The sequence below is a fragment of the Microcaecilia unicolor genome, chromosome 7 (genome assembly GCF_901765095.1).
Source record: "Microcaecilia unicolor chromosome 7, aMicUni1.1, whole genome shotgun sequence".
NCBI lineage: Eukaryota > Metazoa > Chordata > Amphibia > Gymnophiona > Siphonopidae > Microcaecilia > Microcaecilia unicolor.
The window spans coordinates 48,466,528-48,489,975 of NC_044037.1; the positions used below are offsets into that span (position 1 = coordinate 48,466,528).

Below are 23,448 nucleotides of genomic sequence, written 5' to 3' on the forward strand. Positions count from 1 at the left end.
TGTGTGGTTTACATCAAAAAGAAGTAACAATCAAGAAAAATGACAAAAATCAAATCATTTATATAAGAGAATCCAGTATTTAAACTTAATTCAAACATTTCTCAAATAGCCATGTTTTAAGGGTTTTTCTAAATAGCAAAAGATCTAAAAATGTCCGGGAGCTCATTCCAAGATTTTATTCGTATAAAAACAAATGAGAACTGGAAAACTGACTTAAATCTGACAAATTTTGAGGTCGGGAGATGTAAGAGTAAAATATTCCATAGTTTTATGGTGTTGCCCCGACAAGGAAGAATAAATAATGATAGCATGTATTTGGGAGCAAGACCATGTAAAGTTATAAAGATGATTGTATAAGCTTTAAAATATATCCTAGCTTTAATGGGAAGCTAGTGGGCCCTCACCAAGAGGGGAGATGCCCTATCATACTTCTTAGTAGAATAGATCAAACAGCTACATTTTGCATAGTTTGCAATCTCTTTAAAATTAGTTGCGTGCATCCAATAAAAAGTACATTACAATAGTCTAGCTGGCTTAACATCAAGACCTGAACAACCAACCTAAACTGTAGGGATTCAAAGCAATGTCTAATCCTCCTTAGCCTTCTCAGAATAAAAAAAATATACTTTTTTAGTTAGTTGTGCCTCATGTTTCTCAAAGGAGAAACCAGTATCCAGGACTATACCCCCAATTTTTAACTCTGATTCATTTGTAAAAGAAATATTGTTCACTAGTAGTAAAGGCCCGTTTCTGTAAGAAATGAAACGGGCGCTAGCAAGGTTATATTCAAATGTTGATTGTTGTTAACCCAACAGTTCATTGAAAAGTGCTGTAATGAGAGGGTAAAATAATTGTGAAGGGTTTGTTTTTTCATTGATTATTTGTAAATTCCACAGTGGCAGGCGGTGCCATGGGGTTGGGTGAATGAAATTGTGTGAACATAGAGAACAGCCTTAGAACCTAGCGAGCGTCCCGTCCCGCCTTACCGTTACTCCGTAGTTAAGCACGATGCCTTGCACTTTGGAGGGAGGCTGTGGTCCACATCAGTGGTTTTCGTGTGGGCTACTCTGTACTCGAGTGCGATGCCCTGCACAGTGGTAACTTTGTAGCGAGGCTGTGGTCCACGTCGGTGGTAGTGAAAAGGCTGTTTCTGTAAGAAATGTAATGGGTGCTAGCAAGGTTGTTCCTTGGAGTGTGTATGTTTGATAGAGTGAGTGTGTGAGAGAGTGACTGTGTGTGAGAGAGTTAGTGAATATGTGAGTGTGTGTGAGAGAGTGAGTCTGTTTCAGAGTGTGTGTATGAGTGAGAGTGTGTGTGTGTTAATGAGATTGTGTGTGTGAGATAAGAGTGCCAGGGTGCCCCCCTCCCTTCTTTCCTCCCTCTGAGTTCCAGCTTTGTTCCCCCCCTCCCAGTTCTAGGTTCATTGCCTACTTTAGGGCCATACCAGCCTCAAGGTTCCCCCTTTTCCCTTCCTCACTCCCTCCTAGTTCCATGTTTCCCCCCCTCCCATTTCCAGGTTTTTCCTCTCCCTACCGGTTTGCAGGGTACCCCCTATTTCCTGCCTTCCCTCTTAGTTCCACGTTTCTTCCCCCCCCCCCCTTCCAGGTCCATGTACTTTGCCTCCTTCCCTCCCTCGTGATACCTTTTTTGATTGTGTGCAAATGTTTGTCCGCGAGTTTGCCTACTCCTCCCCCTGCCTGCCCGTTACCTGTGCTGTGCTTCTGCCGGTCGCCGGGTTCTGTAGCGTTTTGTGTAGCTTAGCAGGGAAGGGCTGGCAAAATGTTCGAGCCTTATCTTTGTCTCCACTTCCCAGTTCTCCGTTGTGGCGCGTGTGCTGCTCTGACAGTGAGTGTCAGCTGATGGGCGCGAGCCTTATCTGTGTCTCCAGTTCCCAGTTCTAAGTTTTGTAGCGCGTGCTGCGCTGTCAGGGTGAGTGTCAGCTGATGGGCACGAGCCTTATCTTTGTCTCCGCTTCCCGGTTCTCAGTTTTGTAGCGCGTGCTGCTGTGACAGAGTGAGTGTCAGGTGATGGGCACGAGGCAGCTTTTCGTTTTGCTGTGCAAATTTGCACGTGCCAGTGTTGGGGGGGGGGGGGGGGGAATCAGCTGTGAGTGACGTCACCTGGCTACGGAGCCTAGCTCAGCAACTCCAGGAGCCACGGACACAGGCAGTCCCACATTAGATCATTGGTGGTGAGAATTATTATATAGGATAGTAATCAGACACCATCACCATATGTAACCAGGCAAAGTTATGGGAGAAGAGAGAACATCTGTGACGGGGGGCAGGGTAAATCCAATCCTCAGTTAAAGCAAGGTGATGTCGAGTATGAAAGATAGATAAAGGTGACATTCCATGGGAGCAGGAGGAAGGGACAGAAGAGGAAGGAAAAAGAGGAATTAATAATATTGAAGGGGGCTACCATTTTATATATATATATAGATAGGTGAGCGTAGCCTTGGAAAGTCAGGATAGGGATTGATATCCCTAGCTAAGAGGAGGCAAAGGAACAAGATAATATGTAGGGAAGTTGTAGCAGTAAGTATGAGCCCAAGAGCCCCTGTTCTTTAGGGGCGAGTTTAACCTGGGGATTGGTTGCCCACTCCAGCAGCCTTCATGGTGCCACAGGGAACTGGGTGGGGGGGTTAGGAACAGGCAGCAAGAAGTGGGGAGGGGGGGTGGTATGGAGCCTTGAAGGGATTGGCTAATTCATTGGTAAATGACCTTTCCTTCCTAGGATCCGGGTCAGGGTTGGAGGATCCCCTTGAGGGGAATGAGTGGAAGGACTGGGAATAAAAGGTGGGTGCCCCCGAGGTGCAGAGTCCTTTTCTACTCCTCAGAGGCGGCTTAGTTAGTGTTCCTGCTGGCTTTCATGGCGGACTCACCACAGAGCGCCCCAGGTGACGAGATGGAGGAGGAAGTGTCCCTTCTTGCCGGCAACTCTGAAGAGCTCCATGGTGATCCTTCTCATCGTCCTCTCTGACGCTCTGGCTGCGGCCTTGGAGGTGCGGACAGTAAGCAGGGCAAGAAGTCCTCTGGGGTGCGTGTTGCTTTGGGAAGTCGGCGTGATCCCCTTTGCGAGGCAGGGGATGCTTTGGCTTTTGGCAGACTGGGGCAAGGCTGCAGGGTCTGACTTTGGGTGTCTCCCAGGGCTGTCTGTGTCTCCTGCGGCGGCTCCCAGAGGGGAACTCCATTTGGGTGATGCAGCAACTCTTCCCAAGATATTTGTTTCACTTAGTGCCAATTGATAGGATCGGAGTTGGGCTGGAAGCTGCAGGTCTTCCCTTAGGATTGGGTCTGATTCTGCGGTGCAGCCGGTGAAAAAGGGGTGAGGCCCTGGTGTAGGGTCTCCCTGAGCAGGGGCAGTCTGCTTAGGCAGTTGGTGGGAGGCTAGAGACTTGAGGGAGCTTCAGCAACGCTGGAGTCAAATGATGGTGGGGCAGCAGCTTTGAAAGGAGCTGCTGTTTCTGGTATCAGACCTGCGAGAGGTGGATGCTCAACTGCGGGTAATGATTTTGCCGCAAGTGCAGGGTCTTCAGGAGCAGCAAAGAAAAAAAGCAGGGGGAGGGGCATGAGATGTATGGGTTCTTCCTCTAATACATCCTCTCCTTCTGCTTCGGGTGGTGGGGCAGGGTAGCAGGAGTGGTTGTAGATGGATCTAGGGGTGCACCTGCTTTAGTGGCCCTGACAACTGTTGGAGCAGGTCCTGCGCTCCCTTGCAAAACAAAAAATCAGAAAGCGTAAATGTATTGACATCTTTAAACTGATGGAGGGTATGGTCAAGGGAAGGGAAGAAAAAAGCCAAGCAGGATGGAATGACCAGTCCAGATAGGAAGATGTTCAAGACCATAGTCAACTGGGTGTGCTCTTTCATCCACTTAGCTAGTGTGTGTGAGACAGCTAACCAGGTCACTCTGAGATTCTTCTGGCCTACCTGGACTCTGTGCTGGATGCTTACTAGTGCTTTGGTGGGTGGGCTTGGTTGAATTATGATGAGGTGTTCCAGGACAAGATGGAGGAGAACTTCCATATGTCCTGGGGCACTCAGGACATCAATCTATGGCTTACTCACATGGCTGCATGCTTGGTTCTAGTGTGCAGTCTAGGGGCTTGGGGATAAAGCTGGGCTAACGACTGGGCTGGCTGGCAAGTCCTTTCATGCTGCAGCCGCTCTTAGATTGGGTGCAGCTGAGGAGGTCTGCCAGTGTGTGCTGGTACTTCAACAAATCCTCCTGTCCTTTTCCGAACTGTACCAGCATTCTTGCGCCTAGTGCAGACAGGGTCACTCAGCTTTTAAATGTTCCGGGAAGTGAGCTGACATTTGCTCGGGCACCTACCCCCGCCAGCATTATTGAAGCAATGGTTTCTTGGCTTTGCCTTTACAGGGATAGGGAGGCTGCAATACAGTTGGAGCAGGGCTTTAGGGAAGGTTTCCTTATTCCCTTCCGGGGTCCTGTTCGAGATTTGGTTGGTAGTAAACCGTGTTCAAGTGTACAGCACTGCGTACGTACAGTAGCGCTATAGAAATGATAAATAGTAGTAGTATCTAGATGGAGCACAAAGTATCATCCACAGATGTCCTGCTAGGTCATGATGGATTTGGGAGGTGCCGCAGACGAAGCTGGGAGGAATATGTTGATGGGCTGCAGCCTCTCAGTATATTAAATAATTTTGGTGTTTTATCTTTGTAAAACTTATTACTGTAAACTACCTCTTAGGAGCTTTTACTGAAATGGTGTTTGTTTATTTAGATTTTGCTCACACCTTTTTCAGTAGTAGCTCAAGGTGAGTTATCAGGTACACTGGATATTTCTCTGTCCCAGGAGGGCTCACAATCTGTTTGTACCTGAGGCAATGGAGGGTTAAGTGACTTGCCCAAGATCACAAGGAGCAGCAGTGGGATTTGAACCGGCCACCTCTGGATTGCAAGACCTGTGCTCTAACAGCTAGGCCACTCCTCCACTGTCAAAACTATTAAAGTGTACCTGCCACTCTCATCTGTGACCTTTTGTTATGGAGCAATAAACAGGATAGATTTCTACCTGATAAATAGTGACGTTAGGTGCCAAAAATCACTCTTCTAACTTAACAACCAGCAGATTTTGTATTGGGTTAATTAGGGAGACCTGTATTTTGGTCACTCTGAGATCCATGGCAAAGATTATGTAAGGCTAACATGTTTGTGTGGGTGGGGGGGGGGGGGGGGGGGGGGTGCTTTTGGCTTTTAAAGATGCCAGTTGTAGTACAACCAGTCTGAACATTCCTTTAGGATTACGTTATGATTAAGATGCTTATCAAATGCATCTTACTGTGCAAGGTTGTTTTTGTTTTGTTTTTATTTTTTTATTGATACCATGCAAAACTGCTGGTTATATATTTTATTCATGGTGTCTAAATATACTTGTGTGTATATGTGTTTGCAATTTAGATTTATATTATTAGACTATTTAAAAAAATACATATATTTCTGTATTGGTCATAAAATAGTATTAGTAATTCTTAATATTTAAAAGCCCCAGCCCTAACTGGGGCAGTAATGGTGATCCACACATCTTGAAGTGAATAGTTTACATCCTGAAGATTTAAATATTATAGTGATAGGTTACTTTGAACTTGCGAGCTCAGGACATGTTTCTGCTTTTACTAGTTTTATTGATAAACATTAGTTTCAGTTTAAAAATAAGCAAACTACCTGGCCTTATTCAGACAAGTTTTTAGATCAGTTGTTCTCATTGTTTTCTCTTCTATTTTGATCTTTCTGCACCACTCTTGATTAGCTGCCTGAATTGCTGTTTACGCCAGCTCCGTTTTTAAACCTCGGTGTCGGTTATCAGCCCCTGGAGGTCAACATGCAGACCAGAAAGCTGCAGTGGTCCCAGATGGACACCTACATGACTGCCTGCTTCATCAGTACTTCAGGCAATTTGTGATCTGGGGGGGGGGGGGGGGGGATTTTGAATTAGATTGTTAATAGTGGTCCTTGTAGGGACGCTATCAAGAACACCCTTCTCTGTGCTTCTGTACTGCAGAAGACTGAGTGATATTCATGTTACCACAGCTTGTTAAATGCACGAGATTTGGCTCATCCAGCTTGGGAAAAAAATAATGAGAAAATGAGAGCAACCTGAATCAGAAGCTACAGCAAGAGTATGCAGAAATTTGCAGCAGTTCCGTCTTTATATATATTTTCCCTTCTTAACTATGGATTAGAAGGACTGGCTTTTTTATTTAATGGGCTTTTCCATAATGGCATTCTTTGGACAGAGCTTGCACAGGAGGAAAACAGGCTGCTGAATTTAGTCACTGATCTATTAGCCGTGGCCTAAGGCTATGCTGAGATTTATATCCCATTTGTATTGCTGCAGCTCAAAGGAAGACTGTTCAGACGATGACAAGTGTATTCTAAGTAGGTATGTTGGTTTATATTCATACAAACCCCATCTGTTTTTTGTTTCCCCCCTAGCTTAGTGCTGGTCAGAATCAGGTTAGTGCTTTAGTAGCAGAATGTAGTCCAATGCTGCATTATTCCTGTTGAGACAGAACAATCGTATTGCTCTTTTCTTACATTTAACTGCTTTCAGTAAATAAAGCTGCATTGTACTGGTGTGCACAGTGCAGTCTTTTTTTTTTTTTTTAAACAGATACTGCAGTCAGCGCTTTCCTAACGAGGTGGCACTATTGTTGAGTTAGAATGAAAGAATCATCACAACGCTTTAGGGGACAGGAGGATTTAAAAGTAGATGCCTTGCAGTCCTGTTTTACAGATTGGAAGTATCGGTTTAAGGGCACTGGCAGAATCACTTGCTTGTTCTTAGCAGCAGCATTCACTGCTGTGTTAGTTGTGTGTGGGATGGAAGTCCTAGTTGGTAGTGTGTTATGGAAATGCTGTTTGCTGTTATTGTAGTACCGTGGTGACAACATGCCATTGAAATGGAAAACGAGCTCTCCTGCTATCTGGAAATTCCCAGTTCCTGTGCTTAAAACAACCAGGTCATCGCCACTTTCTCCAGCATACATGTAAGTGAGAAATGAGGACACCAAGGTGGGACTAATTTCAAGAGAATATCCTGTGGCAAATGCCATGTTGTGTTCTTATTGACATTAACATTGAGTGTTGGACTTTTGATTTTTAGTATGCATTTTACAGAAAAACATGTAAAAAAAAATACCATTATTACTATTCATTAATGCTGTGTAGTCTGTTAAACTGTACAAATGAAGAAATTATTGAGCATTCAGTATAACATATGTTTAACGGTGTTAATGTAATAATAATTAGCATAGTGAGTTGCCTTCTATGGAGCATAGAAACGTCAAGGGAAACATTATTTAAAAAAAAAAAAAGGCAGTTGGCAAAATTGTTTTCGGTAGTATATTTGGAAATGTTAGTTATTTCTATGTGATTTGTAAATAGTATATTTAGTAAAGAACTTATTTCCAAATTGTTGACTTGAGTATTTAAAAACTTAGTTTTGATGTTATGCATGTTACACTTTTAAAAATAAATGCATGTATCTGTATATGTACCTTGTCCATGGATTTTTCAGAAGTTTCAGGGAATACCACATTATTTGTAAATGGATTTTGCCTTGTAATATTCGGGTATACATTGTTTTGCTGTAGCGCTATTAATAAATTTCAGTATCAAGCGTTAGTGCCAAGTATGCTCAATCCTTTTGAAGAGCCAAACATTATAGTTTCCTTGTCTAGTAAGCAGAAATGTTGGCAATCAAACAAAAAAAAAAATGTAGCTACCTAATTAAAAACTAAAAAAATAACAATTCATGTGCAAGATGAGAATTTCATAGGAAGTAATTTATATTTGTGCCAAGCCTGAAATTGTTCTACTCATTTTTTATGGTTTGCCTTAACTGAAGTATGGAGATTCAGTGTCACTCTTCCTTGAATATATTTTCTGCTTTGTGCTTGTTACTTGCACTGTTTTACTTATTTAAGCACCTTTCTAATGTAGTAGGACACCTAATCTATATATATCTATATACCTCTCCTGGTTCAAATCGATATTGGATAATAGTGTATGCAGTTTATGGTAGAGGCAAACTAAAAAGAATATAATGGGATAACTTAGAACTGCCCATATTATCAAAATTTATTTAGGTTTTCTGGCAAAGCTAAATTACATGTGTGCACATCTATACCTGCTTGTTTGACATGTACAGTATATGGTTGAATTTACAATACTATGCATGTAATGTTTTAAACGGCTCTGCTCACTATAGGTATGTGCTTACAGGCAGTACATGTCTGCCTGATATGCAGATAAAGTATGCAAAAATTGCAAATTTCTGTGGAAATAATTCACCTGCAGAAACTATTTAGAGTCTAGGGAAGGTAATTTTTTGAAGCCATCACAAAATTGTATTATCATGCTGTGGGGCCCTTTTACTAAACTGCAGTAAGCACTAAGCATGCTTTTAAAAACCACTACTGTTGGGTGCGCTGAGGTGTCCCAAGGTAGTTTTGGAATTTGCACTTGCTTTCCACGTGCTAAAAAAAAAAATATATATATATTTTTTGTAGCACTGGGGTGTGTTTGGGGGCCAAGATTAGGCATGCCTAGTGCTAATTACTGCAGCTACATCGCCATGTGCTAACCGATAAGTGCATGGTTAGTGTATGAGCCTTTAAAATAGGTGTAGTTAGGGGCTCATGCGCCAATGGGACAAATGGTACATAGCTATTTATTGCAAAAAGAGAAAATGGGCTATGCTAAAAGTGGCCTCTGTGAAAGAAAATCCCACATGCTAGTCTTAGTGCAGGCCATTTTTTATTCCTGATTAGTAAAAGGGCCCCTATGTGTTAAACAGTTGAAATGAAGGCAAAACAGATCAATTTATTATCATGTTGTTATATATCTATAAATAATTAGCTTGAAGCATTTGGGCTCTATGGCTCCAGCACATCTCCTGATAAACACTACCATCAGTTTGCCTTACTCCCCCATCTTCTTTCATTCTGCATGCTATCCCAAGCAGCTTCACCCCCTCTTTCTTTCCTCTCACTTCCATCTTGCTACCTCCCCGGCAGTAGTATCTCCCTAACCTTTTCCCCTACATCCTTAGTCTTCGCTCCCAGTCCTCCAGAGCTGTCATCTGGTTTACTTACAAAGGGAGTAGTAGCTATGCATATTCATTAGGGATATCTTGAAAACCTGACCCCTTGGCATCTCTCGAGGTCTGGGATTGAAGACCAAAGGCCTTGCACACAGTGCTCAGCATCTTCCCCCCTCTTTTATTCCCCATTCTGCCTCCCATTTCTTTTCTATGTGCTCATTTCCTTTTTCCCTTCCCTGCTCTTCTATTGCTCATTTCAATTCCTTTTTTGTTGTTGTTGTAATCCTCTACCTAGTATCACTGTCCCCCCATTTAATCCTATTCTCCAGCACACTATGTCCAACAGCTTCTCTCTCACCCCTGCCTTCCATTTCCCTTCTTCCTACCAGTCTCCTTGTCCTGTATGCTATGCATCTTCTTCATGTCCTTTACAACCCCCCCTCCCGCCCAGCAGCAGTATTCTCCCATCAGTCTTCTTTCTGTGTACGATGCCCAGTAGTTACCCTCTTCACTACATTCTGATTCCCTCTGCTCACCACTCTTTCTCTTCTTTTGTTTCCTCCCTTTACTCAGCACTAGCATCTCCTGCCTATCCATTTCTTTCCTCAACCCCGCCTCCCCTCTTCCCAACTGTTACCTTACCACACAGTCCTTTGCCTGCATCCTACTACTACTATTTAGCATTTCTATAGTGCTACAAGGCGTACGCAGCGCTGCACAAACATAGAAGAAAGACAGTCCCTGCTGAAAGAGCTTACTTCTTCTCCTTTTAATGCATAGGTTCTGAAGTGTGAAAAAGGCTTGATGACCCTAGCAATAAGACCTCCATTCACCCCACCCCACCATAAGTACATAACAGAAGGTCCATCAAGCCCAGCATCCTGTTTCCAACAGTGACCAATCCAAGTCACATGTACCTGGCAAGATTCCAAAACAATACAATACATGTTATGTTGCTTATTCTAGAAATAAGCAGTGGATTTTCCCCAAGTCCATTTTAATAGTGGTCTATGGACTTTTCCTTTAGGAAGCCATCCAAACCTTTTTTAAAAACCCCGCCAAGCTAACTGTTTTTACCACATTCTCTGGCAACGAATTCCAGAGTTTAATTACGCGTTGAGTGAAGAAAAATGTTCTCCGATTTCGTTTAAATTTACTACATTGTAGCTTCATCGTATGCCCCTAGTATTTTTGGAAAGCGTAAACAGACGCTTCACATCTACCCGTTCAACTCCACTCGTTATTTTATAGACCTCTATCATATCTCCCCTCAGCCGCCTTTTCTCCAAGCTGAAGAACCCTAGCTGCTTTAGCCTTTAGCCGTCCGGCTTTAGCCTTCCCCCATCTTCTTCTGGGGGAATTGGTGTACGCCTTCTCCTCCTTCACCTCTCCCTGATGTTTCGAGAGGATTTGGGGGTCTCTTCTGTTGTTACTGTTCCTCCCAGGGAGAGAGCATCCCTGCACCTATTTTGTGTCTTTCCTAGTTTTGTAAGCCAGTAGCCTTCTTGTCCATGTGAGTTAGAGGTTATAGCAACTAGGCTGTGTGCCCCCCCCCCCCCCCCCCCCCCGGGTGGCCGTGGCTACCACCCTGGTTTCATTCTTCTGCCTGCTTTTCAGTCTTCAGCCATACTGGTTTTCCATGAGTGTATTCTTGAATAACCTGGTATGTTCATGCTACGTTTACCAATCTCTCTCTCCCGCCAAGTTGATTTATTCACTTCGTGGGTTGGCCAGACCGTACCCAGCGTAATTCTATTTTGGTCAAGTGACATTGGTGCTGTGCCTTCCAGGATCTCAGCTCACAGTGAGAGGCTGCGCTCACCTTCATGGCTGCTCATTTTTATCTTCCCTTGATCTTTCTCAGGAAGTGGGTGGGTGCAAGTGCCAGGGGTTGACCTCTTTCTCGGGCACACTGACAGCAGTGACTGACCCATTAAATGATACACCCCATGTTTATCCAAGAGGTTTTTGTCAACAGGTTGGCCAGCATTCCCTCCTATTTGTGGTGGAGTGGGTACACCATTTCTACTCTTTGGGCTTGACTCTAGCACTTTTCTTCTCGTCCTTGGCCTGCACCTTAATCCTAGTCAATTCTCCAGCCATGGCAAGGGACGAGCTTTTCACTTTCTCTGGAGATACTGGCTGCAGTGCTAGCGCCATCCTGGACAACCTATCGATGGGGGCTGCTGTTTTTTGGGGCACGGCCCTGGCTGCTGAGTTTACCGTTGAGAGCATCTTTCTTCAGCTCTGTGCGAGCAGCTTCTTTCAGACTTGTGGTTCTAGTTGTTCTTTACTTCTACTTGAACCGTCTTTCTCCATGACAGCTGTTTACTCTTGCACCTGGGTGCAGTCCACTTCCGGTTCTTTGTAGTACCTTTTGACCTCGCATCGGCTCTCAGGGTTTTCACCATTTGTCTACCTGTAATTGCAGTGTCCACGTGCTGCCTGTGAGTTGAAGCCTTTTGTTTTCTAGCTGGTTGGCTAGTGGAGGGCACATTCATGATCGCTGCTCAGAGGTTCATTTGAGGTACATTTCTATGTGATTGTAGCTCCTGGGGTTTGTTTTCAAGTAATCCTGAGGTTAATTCCCCTAGCGTTGTTGCCGTTCCTCCCTGTACCTGGAGGGAACCCAATATTGTTGCACTTGTCACCCTGGTTCCATCCCGTCTGCTGGCCACTCCTCGATAGTTGCTGGAGATTTTCTATGCAGTGTGACACTCATGCCTCATTTCAGGTGCAAACTGCCATCTGGACCCTGGTATCTCAAGTGCTATTGGGCCCAATACCTTTGTATGATATAGGCCGTGTGCTCTTCACACCTTGCTCTCTTTTTTTTTTTTTTGGTGGGGACTCTGTTCTTTTTATTCCTGGGTTCCTATCTTCGCATGATGCAGGCGGTGAATGCATCCCACCTATGGTGTGAAGTACCTTTCCCACGCTGCACATGCGAAGTGCTTGATCAGCCAGGGGGTCAACTCTCCATTTCACCCTTCGGTAATTGTGGATCATCTGGTTGCTGTACAAGATTGATAGTGATCCGTTCTTCAGCTGCTTAATACTTTTCTCCTAAACAAGTACGTGGCTCTTTGTTCTTAGCCTGCAGGTGGCCACTGAATTGCGCACACTGGATCAAGGGACCATCTGGATGTGCAAGGGGGGCACTCCCTTTAGGCTTTATCCTCTGTTCCCTGCGTCTTACAGACGACTTTGGCTCCCATGCAACTGTGTAGCATTGAGCATGTTTATTGTGGCCTCTTCACATCAGCATTATTTATGACATCTTCCACCTATGGGCGGCTCTTTCACTAGCTTTCTTGCCATTTTTAGATATCTTGCTCTTTCATCTTGCCATTCCTCAGTTCTGTTTCAGGATCCAAGGCTGCACTAGTCCTCAATGAACTGCCCTCTTCCTAAGAGTTCGGTTTTTTTTTTTTCATATTTTTTTTTCTCTTCTACAGCAGCGGGTAGACTTCGAGAGTGCCTATGACTCTCTTAAGGTATCCAACTGCCTCGTCATCTGAGTAGTGACACACATGAATGGATGAACGTGGTTCCCACTCTCCCTACGCATAATCTAGCGAAACCACATCCAAGGGTTCAGGCTTGGCTGGACTGTGGGGCTTGATATTCTCTTCAGTTTTTCCTTGCCTCGTGGATTTGCTTTCCATTTCTTCAGTTCTCTTTCCGGTGTTACCTAATCCTCATCATGCAGATTGAGGAGTTTTCTTCATTCTGTCTTCTGGTCTCTGGCCTCTACACCCTGGATGTTCACACAGTGTGCTTGTACTACGAGGTGCTACTCTTTCTGTTGGAGGCTGATTGCCATTGGGTATACCAGCTGGCACTATATCTCCTTTTTTTTCCTGCATGGGTCCTGTTTCGATACTTTCTACATCTTTCTGGATGTAGTTTGAGCCTGGGGGCTCATGTCGCTATACCCAGTGCTCTTTTCCCTCTTGTAAGGGATCCTTTCCCCCTCCCCCTTTTTTTTTTTCTGGTCGTTCTCTGACTTTTCACTTCATAGTGTGTGGTTTCTCACTTTCCGAACTCGCATCTCCATGTGTTTGTTAGAGATAGAGCTTCCATTTCCATCTCTTCTTTCCATGAGCAGTCCTTATCAGCTGCAGAGGCGGTCATTGTCAGCTGCTTGTTTTTCCTGCTCTCTCACGGGTTTTACCTACTTGGTTTCTGGTTTGGTGTACCTAACTTGGATTGCAGGGTCAGTCCGCTTTGAACCTAATGATGGTTCTGCTTTTCCCTTTCTTATTGCACTCAAATGATTTTCCCACGAACGCTAATTCTTATCTCAGCTTCTCTTGGTTTTTTTATCTGAAGTGCGTAATTCTCTTGCCTGAATCCTTTCCGTGATCATCTGCCCTGGCGTGTGTGCTACATTCCTTGGACTGTAAGTAATCGTTGGCCAATCTTTTATTTAGTTGCCATTGAAAATCTGCAATTTCTAATTCACTGTCTTCTTCCTTTCTTTTCCCTTCCCTCAGCAGTGTTATCCAGGAGGATCCTCTTGCAGCTTGTAATGCTTGAGCTCAGCTCTTAGCTGGCTTTTGTGACTTTGTGGGGTTACTGTGTGGTCTTCATTCCACAGATACTTATCTTATTCCTAATTCAAGTAGCATACCTTCTGCTTCTTGTGCGATGTAACAGTTGGTTTGCTTACATGGACGTATGTAATTCATTTGGGTTTTGGGAGGTTCTGGGATCCAATGCCACTCGCCTTGGCCCATCTTTAGTTCTGTCCCAGGCTACACTTCTGGAGAATTGCATGTGTTTTCCGATTCTCTATGTTCAGACCTTGCCTTTGCGAGGCGCAATTCATCATTGACGGTTGGTTCCAGTGTGCCTGGTAGCTAGGGTCATAAACCCTCCCACCTCCCCTAGAAGTTGTCTCCTTTTTTTTCTTTTATGCTTTAGTATTGTACAGATGCTCCTGCGTTCGCGCGGTGGCTGGGAAGGCACTTGCACATGCTCAGTGGAGTGTGATTCACACTCAAAAGATTTTGTTTTAAAAGTTTCATACAAGCTCCTCTGGACTAGGCAACATGGGACTGCATTACCCACATGTGAGAATATATAGCCTACTGTCCTCCAACAATATCTGCTACAGGTAAGTACCTTCGTGTTATTTTGGTGATGCCACGGTAATCTTCAGAGACTCTGCCTCCATTTGGTTCTAAGGGGAAATAACTCATAGGCTTGGACAGGTCTAGCAGGAATCAAGGCATCAAAATTTTAACCTTCATTTCCTTAGCGTCCCTCCGGACCGGCCCAGGATTGGACTGATGGGTTGTGCACGCCTTCCAGCAGGTGGAGACTGAGAAACTTCTGACTCTAGAGAGCCAATAAGAGCCCTGGCCATGTGACCCTAGCCTCAGTATTCTCAGTTTCCAGCAGGTGGTAGGAGGTGAGCCCATTAGTCTCTCTTTCTCTTTCTGTAGTTAAAAAAAAAAGTCCTTTTGTACCTGGGGAATCTAGTTAAAGAGGCTAAGTAGATAGCAATTTGTTTCTTCTCCAATCTCTGGGGTGCTAAACTCGGGAGTCACCGGATTCCTCCCCATCTCCCTTTGGTGCAGTGAAGGGCTAACCCTTTCGGAGGAAAGGTGTTTAGCCTTTGGGAGAGGTAGCCACTTTCTTTCTATTGGGAAAAAAACAAACAAAAAAACTCCCCGAGGTACAAACGAGCAAGTAGCTCCATCGTACTAGTGTGTTAATTTGAGTGGAGTCTTCTTTCCTCAGTTCCTCCTGCCTCTCAGTTTCCGTTAGAAAAAAAAAAACAACCTCCCCGAGGCACGAACAAGCAAGCTGCTCTGCCGTGATTTCTGTTTTCCTTTCATTGGTCTCCCTCCCTTGCGTTTGGCAGCGGTGGTGTGTGTGTGAAAAAAAAGTTTCAAAAGAGGCACGGAGGGGAAGAGTGCTTGGTGATGGCGGAGAAATTAAACAGATGTTCTGTTTGCCAGCACAGGGGAGTGAGTTCACTCGGGGTGTGTAAATTTTGTACGGCGATTGATGTTCCAGCGACGCCGCTTCCTCCCGCTGCCTCATCGTCTTCCTGTTCCTCCGCGGAGGTGGCTGTACCTTTGGGTGTGGCAGGGAAGTCCGCCATCTTGTCTGCAGCTGCAGGCTTTGCAGCGCGCGATCTCCCTTCTGCTGCACAGCCTCCAGTTCAAGCGAAGGCAGTCTCTCTGGTGCACTCTGGAGGCCTCAGAGAGAGGGTTTTCCCCCTGAGTTTGTCCTCCAGATGTACCAGGCTTTTCTAATGAAAACGTCAGGGATTGGAGTCGCATTGGCAGGGGAGTCTGCCTCCAGACCGTTGGCTCCTCCAAAAAGAGCTCGAGTCTGCTTAGATCTGGAGGAGGACCCAGCAGCTTCAGACCAGGAGCTGGACCCTTTCCTGGGAGAGGAGGAAGGATTAGCAGAAGATTTTTGGGAGGACCAGCTCCCTTCTGAGCCTAGTGCGCAGACCCCTTGCCCTCCTGGAGAAGATCCTTCTGTAGTCTGAATTTTCATAAGGAGGACCTTCAGGAACTCATCTCCTTGGTCTCCTCCACTCTTCATTTGAAGAGGAACAGACCCCGGCATCCGAAGTCCAAAAGGTGGACCTCTTGGTCAAAGGTAGCAGATCTTCGGGGAGAACTTTTCCCATGCATCAATACATTCAAGATATTATTCAGACGCAGTGGAATCTTCCTGGCTCTGCCTTTCGTCTGGCCCGATAAATGACCCGCCTTTACCCGGTACCAGAGACAGGGCCCTTCTTAAGGTCCCAGTAGTGGATGTGATAGTCTCAGTGGTTACAAAGTGTAACACTGTCCCGGTGGACGATGGTACAGCCCTTGGGGATGTTCAGGACAGGAGGTTGGATGCTCTCTTTAAGAACAGTTTTGATCTCCTCTCTCGCAGTACAGGTGGCCATCTGCTGTTCCTTGGTAGCCAGGGCCTGCTTCCGCTGGGCGGAGAGACTACAAGATAGGTCCTTGGACGATCTGACTTCCATCGATGCAGAGGTGCCTAAGACTGAGATGGGCTCTGCATTTTTGGCAGATGACTTTTATGATATTCTAAGAGCATCCTCCAAGCCCTTGGCTTTGGGGGTTGCGGCCCACCGCTCCCTATGGTTGCGGGGTTGGTCGGCGGATGCAGCCTCCAAATCTAAGTTGAACAAGTTTCCTTCCGGGGTTCTTTTTTTTTTTTTTTGTTTGGGGAGGATTTGGATAAATTGGTGCGTTCTTTTGGAGATACGAAAGTTCCTAGTCTCCCAGAGGATAGGCCTCGTCCGACTAGTCGGGGTTGTTTGGCCTTGGTCGGGTGAAGGATTTCCGTAGGCTTCGCACTGGCCGGGGAGCTCAGGTTCGGAGGTCCAGGTTTTTCCAGAGAACTCGGTCCTTTTGAGGTTTCCGTAGGGGAGGTCGGGACTCAGGCGCCCCTTTTCACTCCCCTTCCTGTCCTTCCCAATGAAGGTGCGCGGGTCTCTCCTCTGATTCCTGTAGGAGCTCGTCTGTCGCAGTTCTTTCAGAGGTGGTCCCACGTAACCTCCGACCAGTGGGTCTTGAAATTATTGGAGACGGGTATGCCTTAAAATTCACCAGGCCTTTTTCAGACGCCTTTCTGGAGTCTCTCTGTTGCTCTCGCCTCAAAGCCGGAGCAGTTCAGGACACTTTACAGGGGCTCTTGGACCTTCATGCCATTTGCCCAGTTCCTCCAGAGTGCGGACAAGGCCGGTATTCCTTTTACTTTGTGGTCCCCGAGAAGGAGGGATCCTTCCTTCCTATTTTGGATTTCAAAGCTGTCACAAGTTTTCGAATGGAGACCCTTCGGTTGTTCATCATTGTCGTCAGTACGGGAGAGTTTTTAATAGCCTTAGATCTGATGGAAGCTTATCTGCACATTCCTATCCGGCCTGGTCCCCAGAAGGTCCTTCGGTTTGCCATTCTGGGCTGGCATTTTTAGTTTCGGGCTCTGCCGTTCGGGTTGGCTACAGCTCCTCACACTTTCACCATGGTCATGGTGGTAGTGGTGGCAGCGGCCCTCAGGAAGGAGGGGATCCTAGTCCACCTGTACTTGGACGACTGGCTCATCAGAGCGAAATCTTATCAGGAGAGTTTGCAGGTCACGGGCTGGATGATGAGTTTCTTGCAGTCCCTTGGTTGGGTGGTCAATTCAGCCAAGAGCCATCTGGTACCGTCGCAGTCCCTGGAGTATTTAGGGGTTACCTTCAACATGGCGCAGGGCAGGGTGCTCAAGCTGCGATCTCAGGTTTAGGGGTTACTTCACAGACATGGCCTCTGTGCTCAGGATTATCTTCAGGTTCTGGGTTCCATGGCAGCGACGATAGAGGTAGTTCCCTGAGCCAGGGCTCACATGAGGTCTCTCCAATCTTCTGTACTGTCCAGATGGTCCCCTCAGACGGATTCCCTTCAGGTGAGGTTGCCCCTGCATTCCCAAGAGCGCAGCAGCCCCGTCTGGTGGTTGCGGGCGGGCAATCTTACCAGGTGAATACCACTGGAGTCCTTCCAGTGGATAGCGTTAACTACCGATGCCAGCCTATGGTGCTGGGGAGCCCTTTGCTTAGGAAAGCTTGCACAGGGTCTCTGGTCTCCCATGGAAGCATCCCAGTCCATCAGTTGATTGGAGACCAGGGCAATTAGTCTGGCTCTGGAAGAGTTTCGTTTCCTGATAGCGGGCAAGGCGGTGCGAATACTATTGGACAATGCCACGGCTGTGGGCTATGGTCAACCGCCAGGGGGGAACGAAGAGTCGACTCTTGCAATGGGAGGCGGTGAGTCTCGGCATGGGCGGAGCTTCACCTGACCGCCACCTCGGCTTCCCATGTGGCGGGAGCCAGAAATGTTCAGCCAGACTTTCTCAGCCGTCACACCCTCGATCCAGGGGAATGGTCTCTTAGCCCTCGGGCGTTTCAATTGATGGATCAGTGGGGCGTTCCAGTCCTGGATCTTTTTGCCTCCGGACTCAACGCAAAGGTTCCCTGCTTTTTCAGTCGTCAAAGAGACTCAAGAGCAGCAGGGATAGATGCCCTCTTACAGTAGTGGCCTCCCGGTCTTCTATACTCATTTCCTCCGTGGCCTCTCTTGGGTCATCACTTACAAAGAATCAAAGCTCACGGGGGCCCAATTGGCCTTGTCGTCCGTGGTACGCAGACCTTCAGTCTGCGCCTCCTCTTCGTCTCCCTGTTCTCAAGGATCTTCTGTCTCAAGGCCCTGTCCTTCATCCAGATCCAGTTCGATTTTGTCTTATGGCTTGGCCCTTGAACGGGCTCGCTTAACTAAGAGAGGTTTTTCCGTTCCGGGGATTTCTACCATGCTCCGGTTGCGTTGTCGGTCTACGTCCCTGGAGATTTGAGGCATGGTGTGCAGATGGTGGTATTTCTCCCTTCCGGGCTTCGGTGGTGGAGATTTTGGATTTCTTGCAGCGGGGCTTTGATAAAAGATTATCTCTCTTTTCCCTTAGGGTACAGGTGGTGGCTTGTCCTGTTCCCGAGGCCGGGTGTGAGGTAAGTCGTTGGCTAGTTTTCCTGGCGTTTCGCGTTTCCTGAAAGGGATCAGCCTTCTTCGTCCATCAGTCAGAGCTTCCTTTCCGGCTTGGGAGTTCAATCTGGTGCTTTCCGCATTGACGGGTCCTCCTTTTGAGTCGTTGTCTTCTTGTTCCCTTAAGAACTTAACTCTCAAGATTTTTTAGTGGCCATTGCGTCTGCTCGGAGAGTCTCGGAGCTGCAGCCTTTTCCTGCAGGCCTCCGTTTTTGGAGTTTTCTAAGGATAAGTGGTTTTGCGCCCAGTGCCTTTTTTTCTTGCCTAAGGTAGTTTCACGGTTTCATCTTGCCCAGTCGGTCTTCCTATCTGTCCTGGGGTCTTCCTCAGGTACGGAGTCTCAGAGGAAGTTGCATACGTTGGATGTTAAGAGAGTTCTTAAGCGCTATCTGAGGGTTACTGACGACTTTCGGCGCATGGATACTCCTTGCCGGTTGGCGTAAGGGCTTGGCTGCTTCTAAGTCCAATATTTCCTAGTGACTCAAGGAGACGATAGCTTCCGCTTACGTGCTGGCTGGGAGATCGGTCCCGGAAGGTGTTGCTCACTCCACGAGGGGACAAGCAGCTTCATGGGCAGAGCGGTTCTTGGTGCCGCCTGCAGACATTTGTATGGTGGCGACTTGGGCCTCTGCATTCTTTTTCTAGACACTACAGGCTGGATGTACAGTGTCGGCAGGAAGCGATTTTTGCAACTTGGGTGCTCACAGCATGTTTGCTGGGGTCCCTCCCTTAGGTCAATTGCTTTGTTACTTCCCATCAGTCCAATCCTGGGCTGGTCCGGAGGGACGCTAAGGAAGGAGAAATTAGACCTTATCTGCTAATTTGCTTTCCTTTAGTCCCTCCGGGCCGGCCTAGGTCCCTCCCGTGTTCTTTGAGTGCTTGCTTGTATATTGTTCCGGAGTTCTGTTATCAGTCCTATGACAGAGTTGCTCTGCGAGTTGACAGTTCATTAAAAAAAAAAAAAATTTGTTAAGCCATACCTCTTCTCCTTTGCGGAGTTGTTGGTGAGCATTACTACACGGCTTTGCCGTCGTTCAAGCACGTTTTATGAGTGCTTTCTGGCTGCTTAGATTCCAGGTGGCACAGAAGGTTGGTCTTTCTCTTCTTTTCTGCTTTGTTAGTCAAATACTGAGGCTAGGGTCACATGTCCAGGGCTCTTATTGGCTCTCTAGAGTCAGAAGTTTCTCAGTCTCCACCTGCTGGAAGGCGTGCACAACCCATCAGTACAATCCCGGGCCGGTCCGGAGGGACTAAAGGAAAGCAAATTAGCAGGTAAGGTCTAATTTCTCCTTTTCCTTCCTTCCGTCCTCTTCTTGAAGGGGGTAGAACAAAGTCCAGTGGCAGCTGTCCTGGCAATTTTGTTGTTTTCTACTTTTTACTTTTTTTGGGGTGGGGAGGAGAGAGAGGGGCATAGAGGCTAGAGTCTAGGAGTCAGCAGAGTGGCTGTAGGCTCAGCCCTCTTCAGCATGAGATACATAACATAAGGAATGAGGCATAGAAGGCACAAAACAGCTCCTCATATCTTCCTTCCTACAGCTATGCAGTATATCAAATAAAGATGAAATGTGCAGCTTCTGTGCCTGCTGTTGGCTTTATTCTTGTCCCATGGCAGGGAAAGAAAGTGCTGTTTTAGTAGGGCTTCTACCTGCATACCCTCTCCTTGTGGCAGGCATACCCTTAAGGATATGCAGAGTAGAGTTTTCTCAACCTATGGTATACAGTATGTCTTTACTTTCATGTTAGACAGTAGCGGCTAAATCTGGCCTATGCCAGTATATGCAAAGTAAATGTACATGTAGTGTTCTGGTTTTGTTTCCTTCTACTCTTTTGGCCTTCTAGGATCATTTGGAAGCAGGGCTGGAATCCCACTTGCAAGCCTCCATATTCAACTACCAGGGTATTTTTACTCTGTTTTATATCTCCTACCAACTCTGCACAGGTACTCCAGTTACAGAGTTCACCCAAGGGCCTTGCTACGGGATACCTTCCAAAACTGATTCCAGAACTAGGTTGGGTCACATGGCATCACTGGTGTGTGAAGTAACTGGGACTTCTTTTCACAGGAACTTTGAATATCGCTTTATACCTTTCTCAGCCCAGAGTGGCCCAGGAAGTAGAGTCCCTACCCCAGAATTAAAGCCATATCCTCTGCATGGTAGCACACAACACAGTATCACTGGATTTGGCCCAGTGTGTGTTTAATCTTTTTTTAAACTTGTCATCCAAAAATAAAAAAATCCACAAATTTTAAACTGTGTCCTGGATTTCCTGTTTGCACTTGTATATTATAACAGTAGTATAATGTATTCTAAGTTTCTACAACTTTGTTTGGAAGCAAATTTAATTTGCACATATTTTCAAACTAGTGTGCTGGGAGCATTATGCTCTTTGAAGTTCATGTAGATGACTTAGATTAAAGTACCAAAATATTTTTCTTTGTTGAAGAGCTTGCATAATACCTGTTAAATATAATAGCCTTAAGGTTTTCCCATAGTATTTTGGAGCAGGGTTGGAATTTGCACTTTTCTGTTGTAGCCTGCTTATCCTGTCTATAATACTTTTTTTGAGGTTGTGCAGATTTCAGCTTAAATGTTACTGCTGTACTTGTGGTAAAACATTGTGTTGCGTGGTAACTTGGGAGGAAGAATGGCACCCCTGGCAGTCTGATTTACCTGAATATATTGAAACCTCATCTTTTTAATGATGTCATTGCATGTACATTTTTCATAGTTGGACAGAGTTAGGGAATATTAATACTTAATGAGAACAATCATGGGATATAATTTTAATTTTATGGTTGCAAAGTCTAATGGGATATCAGGGTTACCCCCCCCCCCCCCCTTTCCATTTGGATAGTGAAAACTTTGTACAGTTTTGGTTAGTTATGAGATTTCCTTATAGTAATGGAATGAAATATATTATACTCCTTGTAGTTCCTGTATTGCCACAGGAGGTGGTACAGTTGCTCAGTTTGGTATAATTTAAAGGTATTTAAATTTTCAGGGTTTTCTTCGCTTATGGAGCAGGCAGCTGTTCAAAGAGGAAAAGAGCCTAGTGAATCCTCTGTTGGTTCTGCAAGCTTAAGCACTCAGTACTGTCAGAATCTTTTGATCATGTCTGGTTCCCAAACCTGATCCTGTAAAATGTAATGATGATAATATATATTTTGATTCTATTCTCCACCAATTACCTATAAGGTAGTAAGATAAGGATATGTAAGAAAAGGGGGAATTAAATATTACATTTGTTAAATTACATTAACCTGCACTGCAAGGCTTAAGGACATGTGCTCTGAAAGGACATGTGCAAGACCATATATTTTACTTAAAAAAAAGTTTATTTACACTACAGGTAATGTAATAATGTTACAAGAGAGAGGTAGTTTTTAAGAATCTTATCACAAGCGGAAATGAGCTTCAAGATATCAAGTCTGAATTATAAATTATGTTGGATATTGTATTTCACTTGGCTAGAAGTTGGTAGCTGGTTGGAGTGAAGAAGGAATCCTTGCTGGAGCAGAAGTCTTTTCCTGCAAAGTTGGTTGCTGGAGTCTGGAGAGGAGTCTTGTCAGGATGTGTGTGTTGTCCAGCAGCAGGCAGAGCGAAGAGAGCGACCGGTCAGGAATCCATTGAGCCCAGTGTCCAGAGGAAGAGAGAGCTAGCTCCAGCAGCAGGTTCAGCTCCTTTTCCAGTAAAAATGGTCTCATCTATTTTTAGTAACTGGCTTTTTATATAGGCTGAGGTCAGGTGGGGTGTGCTTGATCCAATGAAAACTCAGGGATAGCTGAAACCTGGTTTCATCTAGTTTTGAGATGGAGCATGGTAACAGGTCACGTGTTCAATGACATCATAAGACTTTCTTCCTGGACATCTGCTGGTCCATTGTCCTGAGAGTGATTGAGCTTAGATGGGCTTAGTCTTTGTCTGAAAATAGGTGGAGGTATAGTCGTTTGTTAAGTGCTGCTGTCTTTGGAAAGGTGTTGATGACCTTAGGTATCCACCCAGCTAGTTTTTCTTTTTTTTGTTACATTTGTACCCCGCGCTTTCCCACTCAAGGCAGGCGCAATGCGGCTTACATGGGGCAAAGGAGGGTTAAGTGACTTGCCCAGAGTCACAAGGAGCTGCCTGTGCCTGAAGTGGGAATCAAACTCAGTTCCTCAGTTCCCCAGGACCAAAGTCCACCACCCTAACCACTAGGCCACTCCTCTCAGTAGTTTTCCAGAAGGAAGGGGGGAAGTAAAGTCTTTGCAGCTGCATCTTATATATATAATTTGTATCTGATCCAGCAAAATCAATAATTCTGACAATTAACCTCATCATGCTACACCTGGAGGCACCCCAGGCAGTCAGGTTTTTGGGATATCCATAATGAATACTCATGAGAGAGAGTTGCAAGCAGTGGAGGCAGTGCATGCAGATATCTTCCATGAATATTCATTGTGAATATCCCAAAAACTGACTGGCTGGGGTGCCTCCAGGACTAGGTTGGGAGCCACTTCTAGACAATAATGAATTTTGTATTATATTGATTGAACATAGGTTTGATACGTTACAATGATATATTTATTGTAATATTGTATTATATACCTGTTGTAGTTTTGCTGTAAACAACTTTGTGTTGAACTTTCTTGAAGGAGACAACTCAGTTCTCGTTGAAGAAAGAAACAACATTTGAAGATGAATTTCATGCTGCTATCCATGGAAATTGCTCTACTCGTTGGCAAGTCATTAATGAATTTTTCTCAGTGGGAGTTTATCCCTCACTGTGGCGACTATAATGTTGGAGAGTGATAGCTTCTTTACTAAGCAGAGGTTTCTT

General features: G+C 45.5%; 1 protein-coding gene across 1 annotated transcript in view; it reads left to right on the plus strand.

The window, feature by feature from the left end:
• KLHL13 (kelch like family member 13) overlaps positions 1-23,448 on the plus strand; it is a 192,587-nt gene that overhangs the window by 45,417 nt on the left and 123,722 nt on the right. Inside the window, 2 exon segments of the mRNA XM_030209395.1 lie at positions 6,365-6,409; positions 6,904-7,016. Of these exon segments, the coding sequence (XP_030065255.1) occupies positions 6,919-7,016 (98 nt within the window). The 5' untranslated portion in view covers positions 6,365-6,409; positions 6,904-6,918.